General features: G+C 47.9%; 1 protein-coding gene across 4 annotated transcripts in view; it reads left to right on the top strand.

Moving 5' to 3' along the window:
- Positions 1-13,599, top strand: part of LOC116949695 (cytoplasmic phosphatidylinositol transfer protein 1-like) — a 189,222-nt gene extending 175,623 nt beyond the window's left edge. For 2 of the 4 annotated variants that reach the window (XM_032967281.2, XM_032967282.2), the window contains exon 9: positions 4,100-13,599. In XM_032967281.2, coding sequence (XP_032823172.1) covers positions 4,100-4,368 — 269 coding nt within the window. In that variant the 3' untranslated portion in view covers positions 4,369-13,599. The remainder of the gene's footprint in view (positions 1-4,099) is intronic. The other 2 variants (XM_032967284.2, XM_032967283.2) reach the window with 1 other exon arrangement.
- The last annotated feature ends 2,074 nt before the right edge of the window (positions 13,600-15,673 follow it).

Here is a 15,673-nt window from a genome sequence, read left to right as displayed (position 1 = left end):
GAACATTGCTAACCGGGCGAATTGCATTTCCATCGCGGGAGACTGTTTATGAAGTATAATGCTATCCCATTGGCTGCACAGTTATGCCTGATAAGTGTCGCGGTCGTGGTTGGGAGTGGAATTGTTGGATTCCTCCACAAATCGAGCGACGTTCACATGCCTTGAGCAAGCGGTGGGGTCTTCTGCATTGTCAAGGGAAGTGTCAGAGCGGTGTTCTTCACGGCAAGGCCCAACTCGGGTCCACTGGCGGCCCCTAGTGGCCTTCAGTGCGGCCCCCTGACGTGGGGTCTCCCCGACAATACACGACACCCCTGGCAGTCGGGTGTGGCGACCCTCAACACATTGACGATGTCTTATCGGCGAAAGTGGCCGCCCGTCTGAAAATGTGTGAAGAACACTCGGGGTTAGATAATTATGATCGATACAGGGGCAACCCACTTTTAGCCTGCCACGAAGCGGTTTCCATTTCATCCGCCTGAGTGGGATGATGGGCTTAGTCAAACAACAACCCGAATAATGACTCACAGTGTTCCACTCGTGGGTTGAGTGCTGCAGCTACAAGCGAATTGATATGGTCCACGAGCACAACTAGAAATTGGATTAACTACATTCTCAGGTTGCTGGGTCCATAGGGCCATCCGCGTGCCTCACTGCCGCTGCCATCCCTCGAAACACACAAAGTAAATTCAAAGGGTAAACATCGCATTAATGGTTGCGTCGTTTACAAGTTGAGCGTGAAATTGCTGCGTGGGCATTCGATTCACGAGCGAGGTATAACAGCACACAAACTGACGAATGAACAATAACGAAACCAATCGTCATGGAATCCAAAAATGGGCGGGTGATGAATTCGCGCAAAAAGGTAACTTCAGCCGTTGAGGCAAGGTGACAACGCCAGTCAAAGTTTGTTCTCCCCGTTGCGATTGCACGTCGCTTCCGCCTGTTGTTGTTGTTCAACACATCGGCGTTAAAAAAAACACGACGCAGCGCAACCTGAAAACGCGATCTGAAAGCCGGACGGCACCACCGGAATAACGTCACGAAGCCGTGTGAGATGTGTGTGTGTGTGAGATGTGTGTGTGAAGTCTGTGGCTTGCCGTCCAAACCCTGGCCCTCGTCATCCGAAGGACACACCAACCTCCGGGGTTTATCCGTGACTTCTCGCTTGAGAGGAATCGCAGTGGGATGAGCGACGGTGATAGAGCAACATTCGGTTGGAACACGCCAATAAACGTGCATCATTATTAGTGTTACCTTTCGTCATGAACGCTTTGGCATGTGGGGCACAAAGCACAACCACCGCTGTTCCTCAAGCGGGCCTCTCTCCTCCTCCTGGTCAATGCCTGTCTCTCGAACCACACAGGGCAAAATGTCAGTTCTCTGTCACGGCTCAATTCGTTTGGAATTCCATTCCCTCCCCTCCCCTCTCACAGCGCCCGCATGTCAGCATCGGTGCGGCCCTTCCGTCGGAATCTTGACGACTCCTCTCGCTCTCTTTACTCCAGTCGCCCACTCCTCTGAACGTCCCTCTTCAACTCTAATTGTGTGTGCGTTACTGTCTTTTATTGTGTACTTATATTTCAAGAGGGGCCCGGTACAGAGCACAAACCGGGGGTACAAAAATCTCAGCGGACACGAGTTCCAAACGCTGTGCACCTGAGTATCGCTAAAGGGGGGATGCGTCCGTTGAAAATGGACTAATACTGCTGTACAAGAACTAAAAACATTTACTTTATAATTGATTATAATCATTGATTATAATCAGCGGTGGATACACCATAGGCCCTTCTACATAGCGGCATAAGAGCGCCCTCCCGATTATACGTGCAAGCATAGAGATGTTTGTGCAAGTGTTGTTGACAACGTCGTTTTTATACTCTTTGGTTCTATTCGGTAAAGTCACGTAGGTAAAAAAATAAAACAAAAATCACGACGTTTCGGCCACAAAACAAGTGGCCTTCTTCAGGTGAAGGGACAGAACTGTCGGGTTCGTAACTTTACCGAATAGAACCAAAGAGTATGGATCCTTGCAGTCACGAAAGCTTAATATCTAGAACGTCGTTTTTAGCTGTTTAAACTAGACTCAGCATTGGCGCGTTGTCTCGTGCAGTCGTGTGCGCGGGAACACTGTGCGAGGAATACGGCTGCGTTTTGCGCACTTTGTTATGAGCCTGTGCAAGCCCAGTCTATTGTTTTGTTAAAGCACATGAGAACTCGGGAGACAAGGATAGCCTAATTTTCACAAGTAACCTTGGGTCTGCCAGTAAGGGGGGGGGGGGGGAGGGCGGGGGTTGATGAATGCTATGTTTATAATCCCAATTAAGCAATGAGCGGTGTCATTTTCAAATTATTGGTTATTTTGGTAAAGATACGGAGATAGAAAAATAAATAAATTTAAATAAATTGAAAATAATAAAAGCAAAAAACCCACGACGTTTCGATTGCAACACAAGCGGTCTTCATCAGGCAGAGATTTTAAAAAATGTTTTTCCTATCTACGTGACTTTACCAAAAGAACCATGAATATGAATTCCTGCAGTCACGAAAGTTTTATGTCACTTTCAAATTTGACAAAAGTTGGACCCCTGACGCCGGAAAACCGTGGCCGCCTCTTGCGAATGACATGGGGGGATCTTTCACGTCCACTGCGGAGCAGATGGCGCGTGGCAGTGTTATTATTCCTATTCCGCCCGCAGTATTAATCGGGGCGGCCACTGGAGCCGAACCGCCAACCTCGGCAAACAAGCGACGAATGCGTTGCTACCGGGTGGCGTCACCGCCACGTTATTTATTCTATGTAGGTGTCGAAGCGATAGCGGGGCTTTGATTTATTCAGTTCTGTTTATTTATAGCGGTGCGATGCACGCATCTTGTGCGCGCGGCAGGGTGTTTGTCCCATGTGTACGACCTTAGCTCGCATGTCACACGAGCGATCCTAGCTTCCTAGCGCGCTTCAGCATTCTTAAGCTGCTCATTTTGGTTAAGATCCTGAGCTCTGATCAGATCGTGCCGTGACCAATCTCGTGTCACCGAGTTAACAAGTGCCACACTCAAGTTGCTGCCTCATTCCCAAACGCATTCTCCCTACACTTCGCAGCACCGTCGTAAGATATTGTTTTCGCATCCATTGCGATGAAAGAGTGGCTCGTTGAGCTTTTAGTTCCTCCGAAGCACAACAAGCCTCGTTGTTATCTTCGCGATTGCCTCCCCATGCACTGCAGTAAACCTCTAACGGCACGGCAGCAGACACGCGAAGGCATTTCCCATCAAACAATACGGTTGAGTTTAGACCCAGGTCATCACCTCTCCAGGACCGAAAACAACGAACGCCACTTTGTGGGCAGTCACTAGTCGTTATCCTATAGACACACCGGGCCTCATCGAAGAGAGTGTGGAATTTCCACCGCTGACTTTTGACTGCCATAGGAGACTGGCAAAGCCTCGTACTCACTCTGGCATGGAGTACCTTTGGCTGTTTTAAATTAAAGAAGTTACATATATATGTGAAAATAAAACAATCGTACACGTACATGTTTGACAGCTAGCGCGCATTCGATTTGCTTTCCGATTTTGATTCCTCCCAAGCGTGGGAGGATTGCTGCCTGAGTGAACCTGAGGTCGCTCATCGCCGAGATATATGCACAGCTTGTGCACCAACCATCCTCGGGTGGGGAGGTGCTGGAGGGGGATGAACTCCCCACCCTCTTCTTCTTTGGTTCTTTCGGTAAAGTCACGTAGAATGAGAATAAAATAATAAAATAACACAATAAAATTCTGATGGCACAGCGCCCCCACCCCACCACCCCCCCTCTAAATTCTTGTAGCAAAGGTAGAAAAAAAGTCCGTGCCACATTTAGCAGCAGCAGTGGCGGTTTTTCTTCAAAGCGTACCCGTTTGGAGTTGGAACGTTTATTTAACGTTTATTTAACGTTTGTTTAACATTGGTCGCGTCGTGCCCTCTTGGGTTTCTTGGAAGCCGCAATGCCACACCCCCAACCTCCACCTTTAAACCACAGCCCCCTCCCTCCCCCCTCCCTCCCGCTTCAGGGCTGTCGCTAACGCGCTGTTCTCACGCGTGCCCCCCCCCCCCCACGTGCAGATATGAGCATGGAGGACGTGCGGGAGTACGAGAGGACCACCCAGGCGGCCACCAACCGGAAGATCGGCATCGTGCCTCCGGCCATCTCCATCTGCGACGCGAGCGCCGGCTCTTCCAGCAGCGGCCGGGGGGGCGGGCCCTCCAGTGCCCCCACCACTCCGCTCACGCTGGACGCTCCCGACTTCCTCGGCCTGCCTCGCGACCGTCCCCGGAAAAGCTCCGCTCCGGAAACCCTCACCTTGCCCCAGCTCCGCGAGAAAAACACCTAGCGGGTGGACACGAGACGCCCGCTGGCTTTTTCCCCTCTCTCTCTCTTCTCCTCCTCCTGTTCCAGGCGAACACCTCGGCGAGCCGCGGAGCCGTCGCGGTGTTTTTATTTTTTTTGGCTCTTCGTCATTTTTTTTTATTTTTAAAATTTCCGTCATCCCCTTCCCCCGCTCGATGCTATTTCTGCTTTGTGCTGCAATCGCTATTGAGGCATGCTCCTCCGCAAGGGAGACGGGTAGCACCCGGCCCCGTTGTCCCCTTTACACATTCTCCCCACTTCCCCCTCGCTCACCTACTTCCGTAGCCAAGAGCGGGAGGTCGAACGTTCGAAACGGTACGTTGCGAGGAGAGCTGTGCGGGCGCCCCTAGGGAGCGCCGTCTTGCTCGCCCGTGAGAGACCGGGGCTCATGTGAGGTTTCGGGACTTTGTAGCAAAGCACGAAAGGTAGCGTTTAAGATAGGCATTGAGGGAAACGGAGTGCCGGTGGTCTATCGACGGAAAACGTTGGTTGGTGCATGCATGAGAAGAACAGGTAGTGTAGTTTGTTGAAAGCCTAGTTAAGGCTTTTGGACTAGATTCGTCATTTTACACTGGTTTGGTCTAGTACTTTCTAATCGTGGCCAAGTAACCAAAACCATTTTGAATAATCCTCAAGTGGAGGCTGAGTATTGTCTTGATTGACAAAGAGAAACTAAAGCTTACGTGCATAATGCAAGCGTTCTAAGTGTTTTGTACATTGTTGAGTGGCATCCCAAGTGTCCATACTGAGTCATTGTTTCCTTCACGTAAAAAAAAAACCCTTGTGTTTTAAGAGCTCCTCGTCCACTTGTTTTCACGCTTCTTGTGCTCATTGGAAAACAGCACGGGCCCAATATCGGCCACTTGAAGGCCACCGCGAGAGAGTTTATTATTTTTTGGAGGACCGCATCACAAAGGGACATTGCTGCTTAGGCATTGATAACAAATCCACCCCCCCCCCCCCCGCGATGCCCTGTTGCCCGCATATTGCGCTGCCGCTGGCGGACGCCACAATCGCTGTGTCCGGGGTAAGCGGCGAGGTGGCCCTGTTGAATAAACTGCAAGCCAATTCAGGACAAAAAAAAAATCCGTGTTAAATATTACAAAACACGCGTGCGTGCGTGCTTCGCGTCGCATGTGGCGTGTTAATCTTTTTTTGCGGAAACGACCAGCAGGGAAAATTGTACCCCACAGAAATGTTGCCCTGATTGATTCTGCGGCTCGGATGATGGACAAGGGAACGGGTGAAGCGAGGAGCGTTTTTTTTTTTTTGTCGAAGAATTGTAATTCATCGGCAGCCTCCCGTGGACCGCTGACCTTTTCTGGAATATTGCGAGTGGTGGCCGATGGGCGTGCTCTAACTGCAAGCCACGGTACAGTGGGTGCCTGCAAAATCCACATGATTGGTGTCCAAAACAGCCATAAACTTCCCCCATTATTATTGCCCTCTCCTGCCATGGATCCACTCAAAATATAATTCTCATTTAATTTGGCTCCAGTTGCCAATGATGGGTCTCCCAAGGTGGATGATTAACCTTGAAATGAGTGCCCGTGACAGGCATGCTTTGGTAGCTCGCTCCGGGCCTTTTGCGCTTTGGCGCAGCCTGCATTTACGCGTTCAACAAATCTCTCACTTGTAAATTTGATAACAAGCGTTGATTGCAAATGTCCACCGATTGGCTGACTGTTGAAAGAGAAAAAAAAATAGGGACTCTGCTCTGGCCCTTGAGGTATGACAACAACGATCAATTTGTGACTCATTTTAAAGACGAATTACAGTGAAGCGTGCCATCTGTAATGTGCTTGATTATTTGCTTAGTGAAGCGAGTTTGCTCATTTAGTAGACACGTGTTGGTTTAAATACACAGTGCACCACCTACAAAATAAACCTATCGCTGTGGGGGAAAGTGCTAGTTTGCGAGCACCTATTAAGGCCACAATTGCCAACATTCTGGCACATTTCTCTCCAATGTATACACCGCGTAGGAAATAACATACATTTTGGTGAATGGGGCCGAACAAAAAATAGGACTAACGAGGCTAAATGAAGGCAACATAAACGAGGCAATATAAAACAATAGATTATTTCATTGCATCACGGCCCACGAACATGGCAATTCGTCGATTGCCACGGGAGTAAATCATTTTAAAAGGAAGCAGCGTGCGATGGCATCACCACCGCCGTTGAGTGACACCAGTTGTAGAGTATACCCATTTCCTACTTCGCGACACTCACGTGGGTATATGCAACATCTACGTGTTTGCTGGACGCGCAGTCACATTTTGTGGCGATTACAATGTGGCAAAACTTTACGGCAAGGCCGTGGGTTTCGGGGGCCCATCAATCATTGCTCTTATGAAAATTCCGACTTGAAACGACGCGCCCACGAAGTTGGATCGTTGCTTCCGTGGTGGCTTTGCACCCCGTGGCCTGGTTGGACTGGCTCAACCAGTAAGCGAGTCAGCCGTTCTCTCCGATTGCTCGTGCACGGTCAGTGGAGTAACCGTGCGTGTGCGTGCGTGTGTGTCTGTGCGCGTGTGTGTGTGTCTGTGCGCGCGTGTGTGTGTCTGTGCGTGTGCGCGTGTGTGTGTGTCTGCGCACGTGTGTGTGTGTCTGTGCGCGTGTGTGTGTGTCTGTGCGTGTGCACGGATAAACGCGAGGGGCGGTCGAAAAGTTTTGGAAGACAGGACGGGAGGAGGTGTAATGATAAATAACTCACGCGTATTATTATAATTGAACCTCGCGGTTCAACCTCGCGGTTCAATTATCCAATAGAACAAAGGCTGGCGTGAATATGTCCCGTCGTGAATTCGTTTATTTTTTAAAAGTTGAATAAGAGCATAATAAAACATAAAAAAATAGGGTGTCAATACAAGATTAATGTTGGTTTGGCAAGACCTTTAGTTTCGTGTTGCAAAAAACACTTTTCGACCACTCGTGGGCATGTGTATGCACGTGGACTGTATACACACACTCACTCTGACCTCAGCTCATTCGCTAACATTTACCGTGTGTATAGTGGTGCAGGATGTTATTTTATGTAAATGCACAGCGGAGTATCACGTGTTAAGGTGAAAATCCATGGTCTAGCCACTGCTAGATGACATCCTGACCAAGCCGTAACCATATCTCGCAATGTAACAGTCCATTTGTCTCCCACGCACGGGGTAATTTCACCGCTCCATCTCTGCAGTCTGCAGGTGGCCTGCCTGGCGTTTCCTTTTGACTGCCTCTCCGTCATTCTAAATGTAAAAATCTGACATTGCACAAAATGCAGCGATTGCATGAATAACGCACAACACGATGATAATAATAATACTGGCGTGGTGATCAATACAGTAACTTAAATGACATTGACATTATACATCGTATCTCAATGAAAACGTGTGCAGATTCATTCTATTAAACGGAGGTCGGAGTTGTGTTAAAATCGCACAGTCTTAGAGGATGCGATATCTCCATGGAAATTTCAAAACGCGGCTCAAAGACCCATCGATCAGTCAGTACCGGATGCATTGAGCTAAATGATCATGACCTCTCTGGGTTGGAAATGGGATTTGGCAATTCAACCATAAAGTAGAGTGCAATGTCTTGTTCTAGTTGATGTAATTTTGGATTGAACCCCATGGGATTTCCCCTGGGATTTAAATATCGCTGGTGGCGCCCCATATAGTACGACTGTTCCAACTCCCTTAAACAGTCTGGCACAACTCGCGTTACTTCGCGAGGCCACGAATCTTGGCTCCCACTTTTGATTAGCAAAACAAGCAAGTACCTGCGCTTTCCCCTGGTGCACCGTGTGAGGACGCGGTCAATAAAGCGAATGGAATGATTGATGGTGCTCCACTCGCTTCCTTCCCCGTCCGATGCATTTGGCCCTCCGTACAGCACACGCGGGCGGAGGCAAGTTGCGCAGCCACAAAATTTGCTAATTAAAGCTCAGCTTAATTACCGGCGTTGTGTGTGGATGTTTTTTTTACCTTAGCTATTTTTTTTTGGCACGTAGAGCCACACAGATTTTGCAGGCGTGAGGTGGCTGATGATCCGAGCAAGTTTGGAAATCCAATAATGTCTTCGCACCTGTTCTTCTCATAGGTTAGGGCAGGGTTATCTCTCAAACTTTTCCTGGCCCACCACAGTGCATCTTTCCAAGTCTACTGCCGCCCACCAACCCCCTCGTGTGCCGTCCGGGCCTTCCATAGGTGCTCGTTAACAGCACTTGCCCCAACAATCTGTGAAGGTTATGAGGGGGATTTTTGTCTTTGTGTTATGCGAGACATGTAGAGAGCTCATTCTGATCAACTTTGACATCTCGAGCGTGTATGCGTGCCATACGGAGTGGTGGCGCAGTGCTTAGTGCTCGCCGCTACAACCCCGGTCACCTTGAGTTCGATTCGCGCGATAATTCTCGTGACCGGTCCTAGGCCTCCCCATAGGTCGACTGAGCCTTCAATAAGTACCTGGTGCAGTAAGCATCAGCTCTGGGGAGACAAATGCAGCCAGGTATGGTCATAGCCACACCACCACCCCCTCCATGAGTCGTGCCGGCCTTGATAGGTGCTCGCTAACAGCACTTGCCCCAACAGTCTGCGATGTCTATATGGGGGATCTTTTTCTTTGCGTCCTAGGTGATATAGAGAGGTGCATGCTCATGAATAAGCACCCTCGCTCGACGTGGGTCTGTTTAGCAATCATGTGGCATGTGCAGCGTGCAACGACCGAAATGGATCTTGAGAATAAGAGTAACTGCATTAGAGGGTGAAAGCACTGGCAGTTGAACTACAGTATTTGAATCAGTACTACAGTATTGTTGGTTCTTTCGGTAAAGTCACGTAGAAGGGAAGCAATCAAATAATAAATAAAATAATAGATGGACTCGTCCATCTGAACAAACTGTCAAATCTCTCTCCGTGGTGCTAACGTTAAAAAATAACCGCCACTTTTTTCACATTTTCCTGTTGTGGTTTTCACACCTGATTATGATTGCTTGTGTTGCAGTCGAAACGTCGTGATAATTTTATTGTTTTATATTTTTATTATTATATTATTGTTTCCCTTCTACGTGACTTTACCGAAAGAACCAATAATATGAATCCCTGCAGTCACGAAAGCTTTAAATAAAAATGTAGTACTACAGTAGTTTGGTATTTCTCCTATTTCATGTATACTGTATACTTAAACACAACTTCTTTCCTCCTTTACTACTGTTATATAAAGCCAACTATTCGTTATGGATGAGTTTCATTTTGCAAGTTGAGTATTAACCAATCGACTCAACTAGATGGCTTTAAGTTGCCTTTATCTGCGAGGTATGTTTTCCCAATTACAGAGGTACCTTCGTTTATTTTAAATGTTAAATGTCATTTATCAACTGATGGGTTTACAGTGCAATGCATTACTCTCTGTGTGTGTGAGTGCAAGTGTTTATTTTCCTTGCTCTATAATGACAGATGAACTTGGATGATGATCGTTTTCACACTAGTCGATCGAAAGTGACTTGCGTATAAGCGGTGAGCCATCTCTTCGGGAGTTGCTTTGTTTATTTTCGATTCACAGTTCTGCCCGGGCCGGGTTGGGCAGGGTTAAGCGGTTTTTAATCTTGCGAGCTACATTGCCGCAACGTATCGCTATCGATCTGATTTGTGTTGTTGGCATGGCAAGGTAGAGAGCAACAGCAACAACGACAAAAATAAGAGAAATTTGACAGCTGACTCTTCATATTAAAAACGTAGCCTCCCTCGCTCCCAGCAGGCTCGGGTCGAATCTGAGACCAAACCCTTCCACTCCGATTGTAAATGCTGGCATGGTTTTTTTTACCCCCCTCCCCCCTCCTCAAACTCTCCTCTGTTTTGATGAATATTGATCACGATCCGCTGGGTTGCCTGTGGTGCAGCCCTGTGCCCAGAGAATGCGCTGCTGCAAAATATTCAGGTCAGGTAACTGCGTGTGGTTTTTATTTATAGCAATATATAACTCCTAGCTGGTATACAATTAGTTAACCGCGGCGGGACGGTGGCGAGATGTTAATTACCTCGCCTGGTATACAGGAGGTCGTGGGTCCGATGCCGACCCTGACGCCTGCTGTATATTTGGAGTTTGCGTGTCTTTCTGCCCGTGGTTGCCTGGATTTTTCTCCGGGTCTTCCGGTTTCCCCCCCTCCCCCCCCCCCCACATTTAGAAACACGCGTTTAGAGTATTTTGCTGTTATGCATTTCCACGTGATAAGCCACTTTGTTGAGTTGTCATACGTGAACAGGCTGCTTCTGAAAAAGAGCTATAAAGCTAAGTGGGCTTTACCTCGTAAAATAAAATAAAAATTGTTTCATTTTAACTCTACGTCCCATTTAGTGTTGCCACTTACCCTAAGTTTCCCAGGATCCTTTTTTTTTAGGTAGTCGCTGCCCTGGGCAATCAGTCTTCCTGGGTAAAAAAAAAAAAGTCCCTGTTTTTGTCATTTGGGCATCACAATATTAACGACACGCTGTTTAAAACAATGCATTTCCAAGTAGTTCTCCCTTCGTCTACATGTGTCCTGGCTTTTTGTAGCTCAACGGTGGGAACCCTCCATCCATAATGAAAAACAAAGTGCCTCCTTGCTCAAACAACACATTTTTCTCTGGACTGATTTCTCTTGGCGGCCCTGAACCGATTACGAAAATGTCCACATTGTCAGAGCTGGGCCATCCTATTTCGATCATAACACTACCGTTGACTTCCCACACAAAGTCATACCTATTTTATCGACCCAGGAAGGAGGGATAATAATAGGCTAAATCGATCCTGATCGGTGATTTTAACTCTTAGACTTTCCAACTGTGAGCTGAGCTGCTGCTCAGCCTGCGTGACGATGGATATTTCTGTCCGTTCAAGAGAATAAAGCAGTTGCACAGAAATGCATCGTGTAACAAAAAAATAAACTTTGTGTGTCTCTCAAAAGTTCAGAATTTCCACAAAATTGCACAAGTGAGCTCATTTAAAGGAAAACAATATTGCCTGCCTTGCCACAGATTGAACAACAACTTATCTTAGATGCAATCGTGCCACTAGACGAATGAGAAAGAACAATAGGCCCCAGATTCCTCCATCATCCTAACCTCTAAACATGCAAACATTGCAGAAATTTGCATCCGTACGAAGGGGAGTTGCTAGTTTCACGCTCGCGATCGAGAAATGTCAGCAAAACAGTGTCTTTGCCAAAAATAATTAGCAATATTTGGGACAAAATTTATATATTGTTCGAATATGTTTTTGAATAATTAAGTAATTTGTGATTATACATGTGCACGCATACAAATTATTACCACTCTTGACTGTTATAAAGTTTGGGTTTATATGGAAAATGTCAACAATTGTATTTAATTTAAAAAATATTGTCATTTTAGTTTTTTTTATTGGCAGTCTTGCCAGAAATTGCGTGATAAAAATACGTGTAACTTTAGAGTGTGGTAATAAATAAATGTGTAACAGATGTTTTAAGGGACAATTGCCACACCTATTTTCCTGTGTTAAACACATTAATTTCTAAGTATTGGATGGGACATCAAAGCAAACTAATGAAAAGCGGACGATCCCATGAGTTGCTCATGAGTTGGTGAGTTGCTGACCGCATGGAATTTTGTAGACAAATCGCAGCGCTCGATCGGAATGTACTCTAGCAAATCTCAGTTTCCCCGTAACGTGACAACGATTGGCTGAAAAAGGATCACAGGGAGGTGTGTGTGTGTGCTAACGTTGAAACAAAGAGGCTGGGAGCTCTGCTTTGTTTTGCTTCGAAGTGCGCAGGAAAGTTGGCGCTCGCAACCGGCCACTGAACTTTTGCACTTTGTGAGTTGAATGACCCCCCGTTACCTTTGAGCGATAAAAAAATGTGGTGCTTCGCCACTTTCCCAATGACACCATTCGCGGCAGGACATGCCCCATGTCAAAGGGCAGGGGTGGCTCTTGAGTTGTTTCGCATTGAAAGTATTACCTTTGCTGGTTTCCGGATTTAAGAAAGACATAAGGGGCGGGCGAGGTTTATCGCGATTGTTTTTTTGTTTCGTATCGTGGACAAGAGATGCGCTGAGGCTTGTACTCATCTGCTTCTCAGCGTCCGGGCTTACTGTTGTTACATTGGCTATCATTGCCATCATCATGGTAGCGGAGGTATTGAGGATGGTGTACCTACAGAAGGGGAGCGATGGTGCAGCGGTTAGCGCGCTGCACTAAGAACCCAGTGAGCCGAGTTCGATTCCCTCTCGCGGCCAGCACCAGTGACGATTATCTGAACCGGTCCTGGGCCTCCCCTAGGTCGACTCGACCTCAAATGAATACCTGGTGCGGTGTGTAAGAATCGCCACTGGGGAGACAAAGGCGGCCGGGCGTGGTGTTGGCCACCCACCCCTTCGTGTGCCGTGCCGGCCTTCATAGGTGATTGCTAACAGCACTTACCCCAACAGTCTGTTAAGGCTATACGGTGGAATCTTTGTCTTTGTACATCGAGAAGTTAAACAAATATTGGAATGTGTTTGTTTTTTTATGGCAGCGGTTTCTTATCTGTAGAGGACCAACGCGTTGGGATGATGTTTTATCGTTACATCTTATTAAAGCTCTTCAAATTGAATTGAGGGACACTCACACACACACACAGACACGGTACTTAATAATAGTGTTAAGGTGTTTGGAGTAATGCTTCAGTGTTACTTGTTTTGTTACTTTATCCCTTAAATGGAAGGTTAATAACAGAGGTTTTAGCTCTTTAGAGGTGGGTGAGATGCATCTTTGCATGCCCTAGTACAGATGCAAGTTTGCATGAATATCTTTAGAAGGTCATCGTTTGAGACATGGTTAACCAACGTCATTGCACCTCATATATGTAAATAATGTAATCGTTATTTTGTTAAAGGGGGGGGAGGGTTCATAGTTCGGTTACACCATGGTACTATTTAACGGGGACGGCTACATGGTGAACTGTATATAAGAGCATTTCGGTGTAAATGTAAATACGGTATTTTGAAAACCTACGGCATTTTATGGTACATTCAGACGTGACACTCGACCCACGGCTCAGCCTTGTGAAGTGACTTTTACAAAACAACCCAAATGAACGGAAGTAGGTGAAAAAGAAAAAAATTGAATCTCTAAAAAGTTTTACAAAATTTAAACAAACCCAGTTTTGTGTTTTCAATATTGTAAACCGTATGTCTTATATACTGTGAATAAAATTTACACGTTATGCTATTTTGTGTGGCGTAATTCTTGAAGGAGGTATGTGATTGTAACAGGGGGACTGGATCTAATTGTGGGCGACACGAACTGCGTAGGTTTTCGCGGTTACAATGTGCCGCGGCTACTTGGGCACGATGTCCGACGTTTCGCTGCACGTGCTGGGAGCTTTCTCAGCAAAACCGAAATCTGCTTCGACAGATGTGTTTTTTTGTGGGCCGTCTGGAAAGCTCTTCCTTCAGATATTAGGAAGCCACTGGAGCTATGCACATTTAAATCTCTTTATTTAAAATAAATGTATTTCGAACTGCTTTTTGTGTTTAGTTTGTTGTCCCTCCCTTGCACCTCCGATTAGCGCGGTTGGCTGCAAACGGTGCGAAAGTTCAACACACTGTACATACCTGTGGATAATGCCATGTGCCCATCTTCAACAGGCCGTTCGTCTTATAATTGGGACGACTTTAAAGATAAATTGCACGAGCCCTGGGCGGAGGAGGTGGAGGCTTTGCACGACGACGTCACCCGGGGGTGAGTCGCTAAAGGCGCGAGAGGTCGCAAGCGAGGACGGGTCTCGGGTCAACACACGGGCGAGTCGGGGAGGCAGCTTGGACGGTGCGCGAGACGTTAACCGCCCCTCGCCGGGCACGCAGGAGGCTGTGGCTTCGATCGTAACCCTGACGCCTGCAGCACTTTCGCAGTTTGCATGCCCTTCTCCCGGGTTGTTCACTCCACGCTTATAAAACACGCGTTTGAAGTATGGGGCTGCAATAAATTTCCACGTGATGAGCCACTTCGTTGAGCTGCCATTTGTGGCCAGGTCGCTTCTGAAAAAGAACAGCACAACTCGATGGTGCCTTACCTGGTAAAATAAAAAATAAAAACATTGTTTACAGTTTGAAAGTGTTATGTAGCGTATGTTGAACTTCTTTCGCACCGTACGTAGCTGACACTGCGTGTCGGAGGCGTGGGGGAAAGAGAACCAACTAAACGCAAAAAGCAGTTCGAAAGAAATGAGCTTTTCAACCGGGACGATTTAACGGCGCACGGCTCCCAGCGGTTTCCCAATATCGCAAGGAAGAGCATTCCAGACGGCCGCAGAAGCGCATCTGAAAGCGCGCGACGCGGTGAACCGTCGTCTTCGTTTGAGGGAACGCTCCAAACGCATCGCGCCGTGCGCCAGGCTCTCCATGGTGAAGCCGCGACGGCGAGCAATTTCATTTGCCACGCGGCCGCCTCATACGGAGACAGCCAAATTCCTTCCCCCTGCCGCCGCACACGCAGCCACCGATGGGGGCTTCTGGACAACTCCGATCACCGCGAACTCTGCACCACCTCGCCGTCCCCCCCCCCCCACCCCCCTTTATAATAATAACTAGCAGACACCAACGGAACTTCAGTGGTTAAAGAATGGCGAATATGTAGAGAGACTGATGATTTCACAAACTGATGATTTCAGACGTGGTGGCGAGATGTTAACTACCTCGCCACGTGTACAGGAGGTCGTCGTGCATGTGCTCCCCCAATTTTTTCCCTCCACATTTAGAAACGTGCCTTCGGAGTATTATTTGACGACTCTAAATGTCCACGTGGTGATAAGCCACTTCGATGAGCTATCGTTTGTGATAGCCAGGTCGCTTCCGAAGCTCAGTCGGTCTTACCTGGTAAAAAAAAAAAACACGACGAAAACAGTTTGTTTTTGTTCATATAGTCTATCGAGTCGCTCACCCCTGTGAGCAGCCGTTTGCCGCTCGGCGGTGCTAAGATGACGGCCCCATCAACGTGGCTCTGCGGCAGCAGCGGCGCATGGCCCACTGGTCGCCGGTGGCCTTGGCCGGTGGCCTTGGCCGGTGGCCTTGGCCGGTGGCCTTGGCCGGTGGCCTTGGCCGGTGGCCTTGGCCGGTGGCCTTGGCCGGTGGCCTTGGCCGGTGGCCTTGGCCGGTGGCCTTGGCCGGTGGCCTTGGCCGGTGGCCTTGGCCGGTGGCCTTGGCCGGTGTTTGTCTCAACGGGACAACGGGGGGATAGGACGGGGGGATGGGACGGCGGGGTGGGGGGGGGTAGTGCTGCGGCAGACTGCAGCAAGAAAC

The sequence above is a fragment of the Petromyzon marinus genome, chromosome 37 (genome assembly GCF_048934315.1).
Source record: "Petromyzon marinus isolate PM22_M1 ecotype Great Lakes invasive population chromosome 37, UKy_Petmar_22M1.pri1.0, whole genome shotgun sequence".
NCBI lineage: Eukaryota > Metazoa > Chordata > Hyperoartia > Petromyzontiformes > Petromyzontidae > Petromyzon > Petromyzon marinus.
Note: the sequence above shows the minus strand (reverse complement) of the source record. Positions and strands in the feature narration are given on the sequence as shown.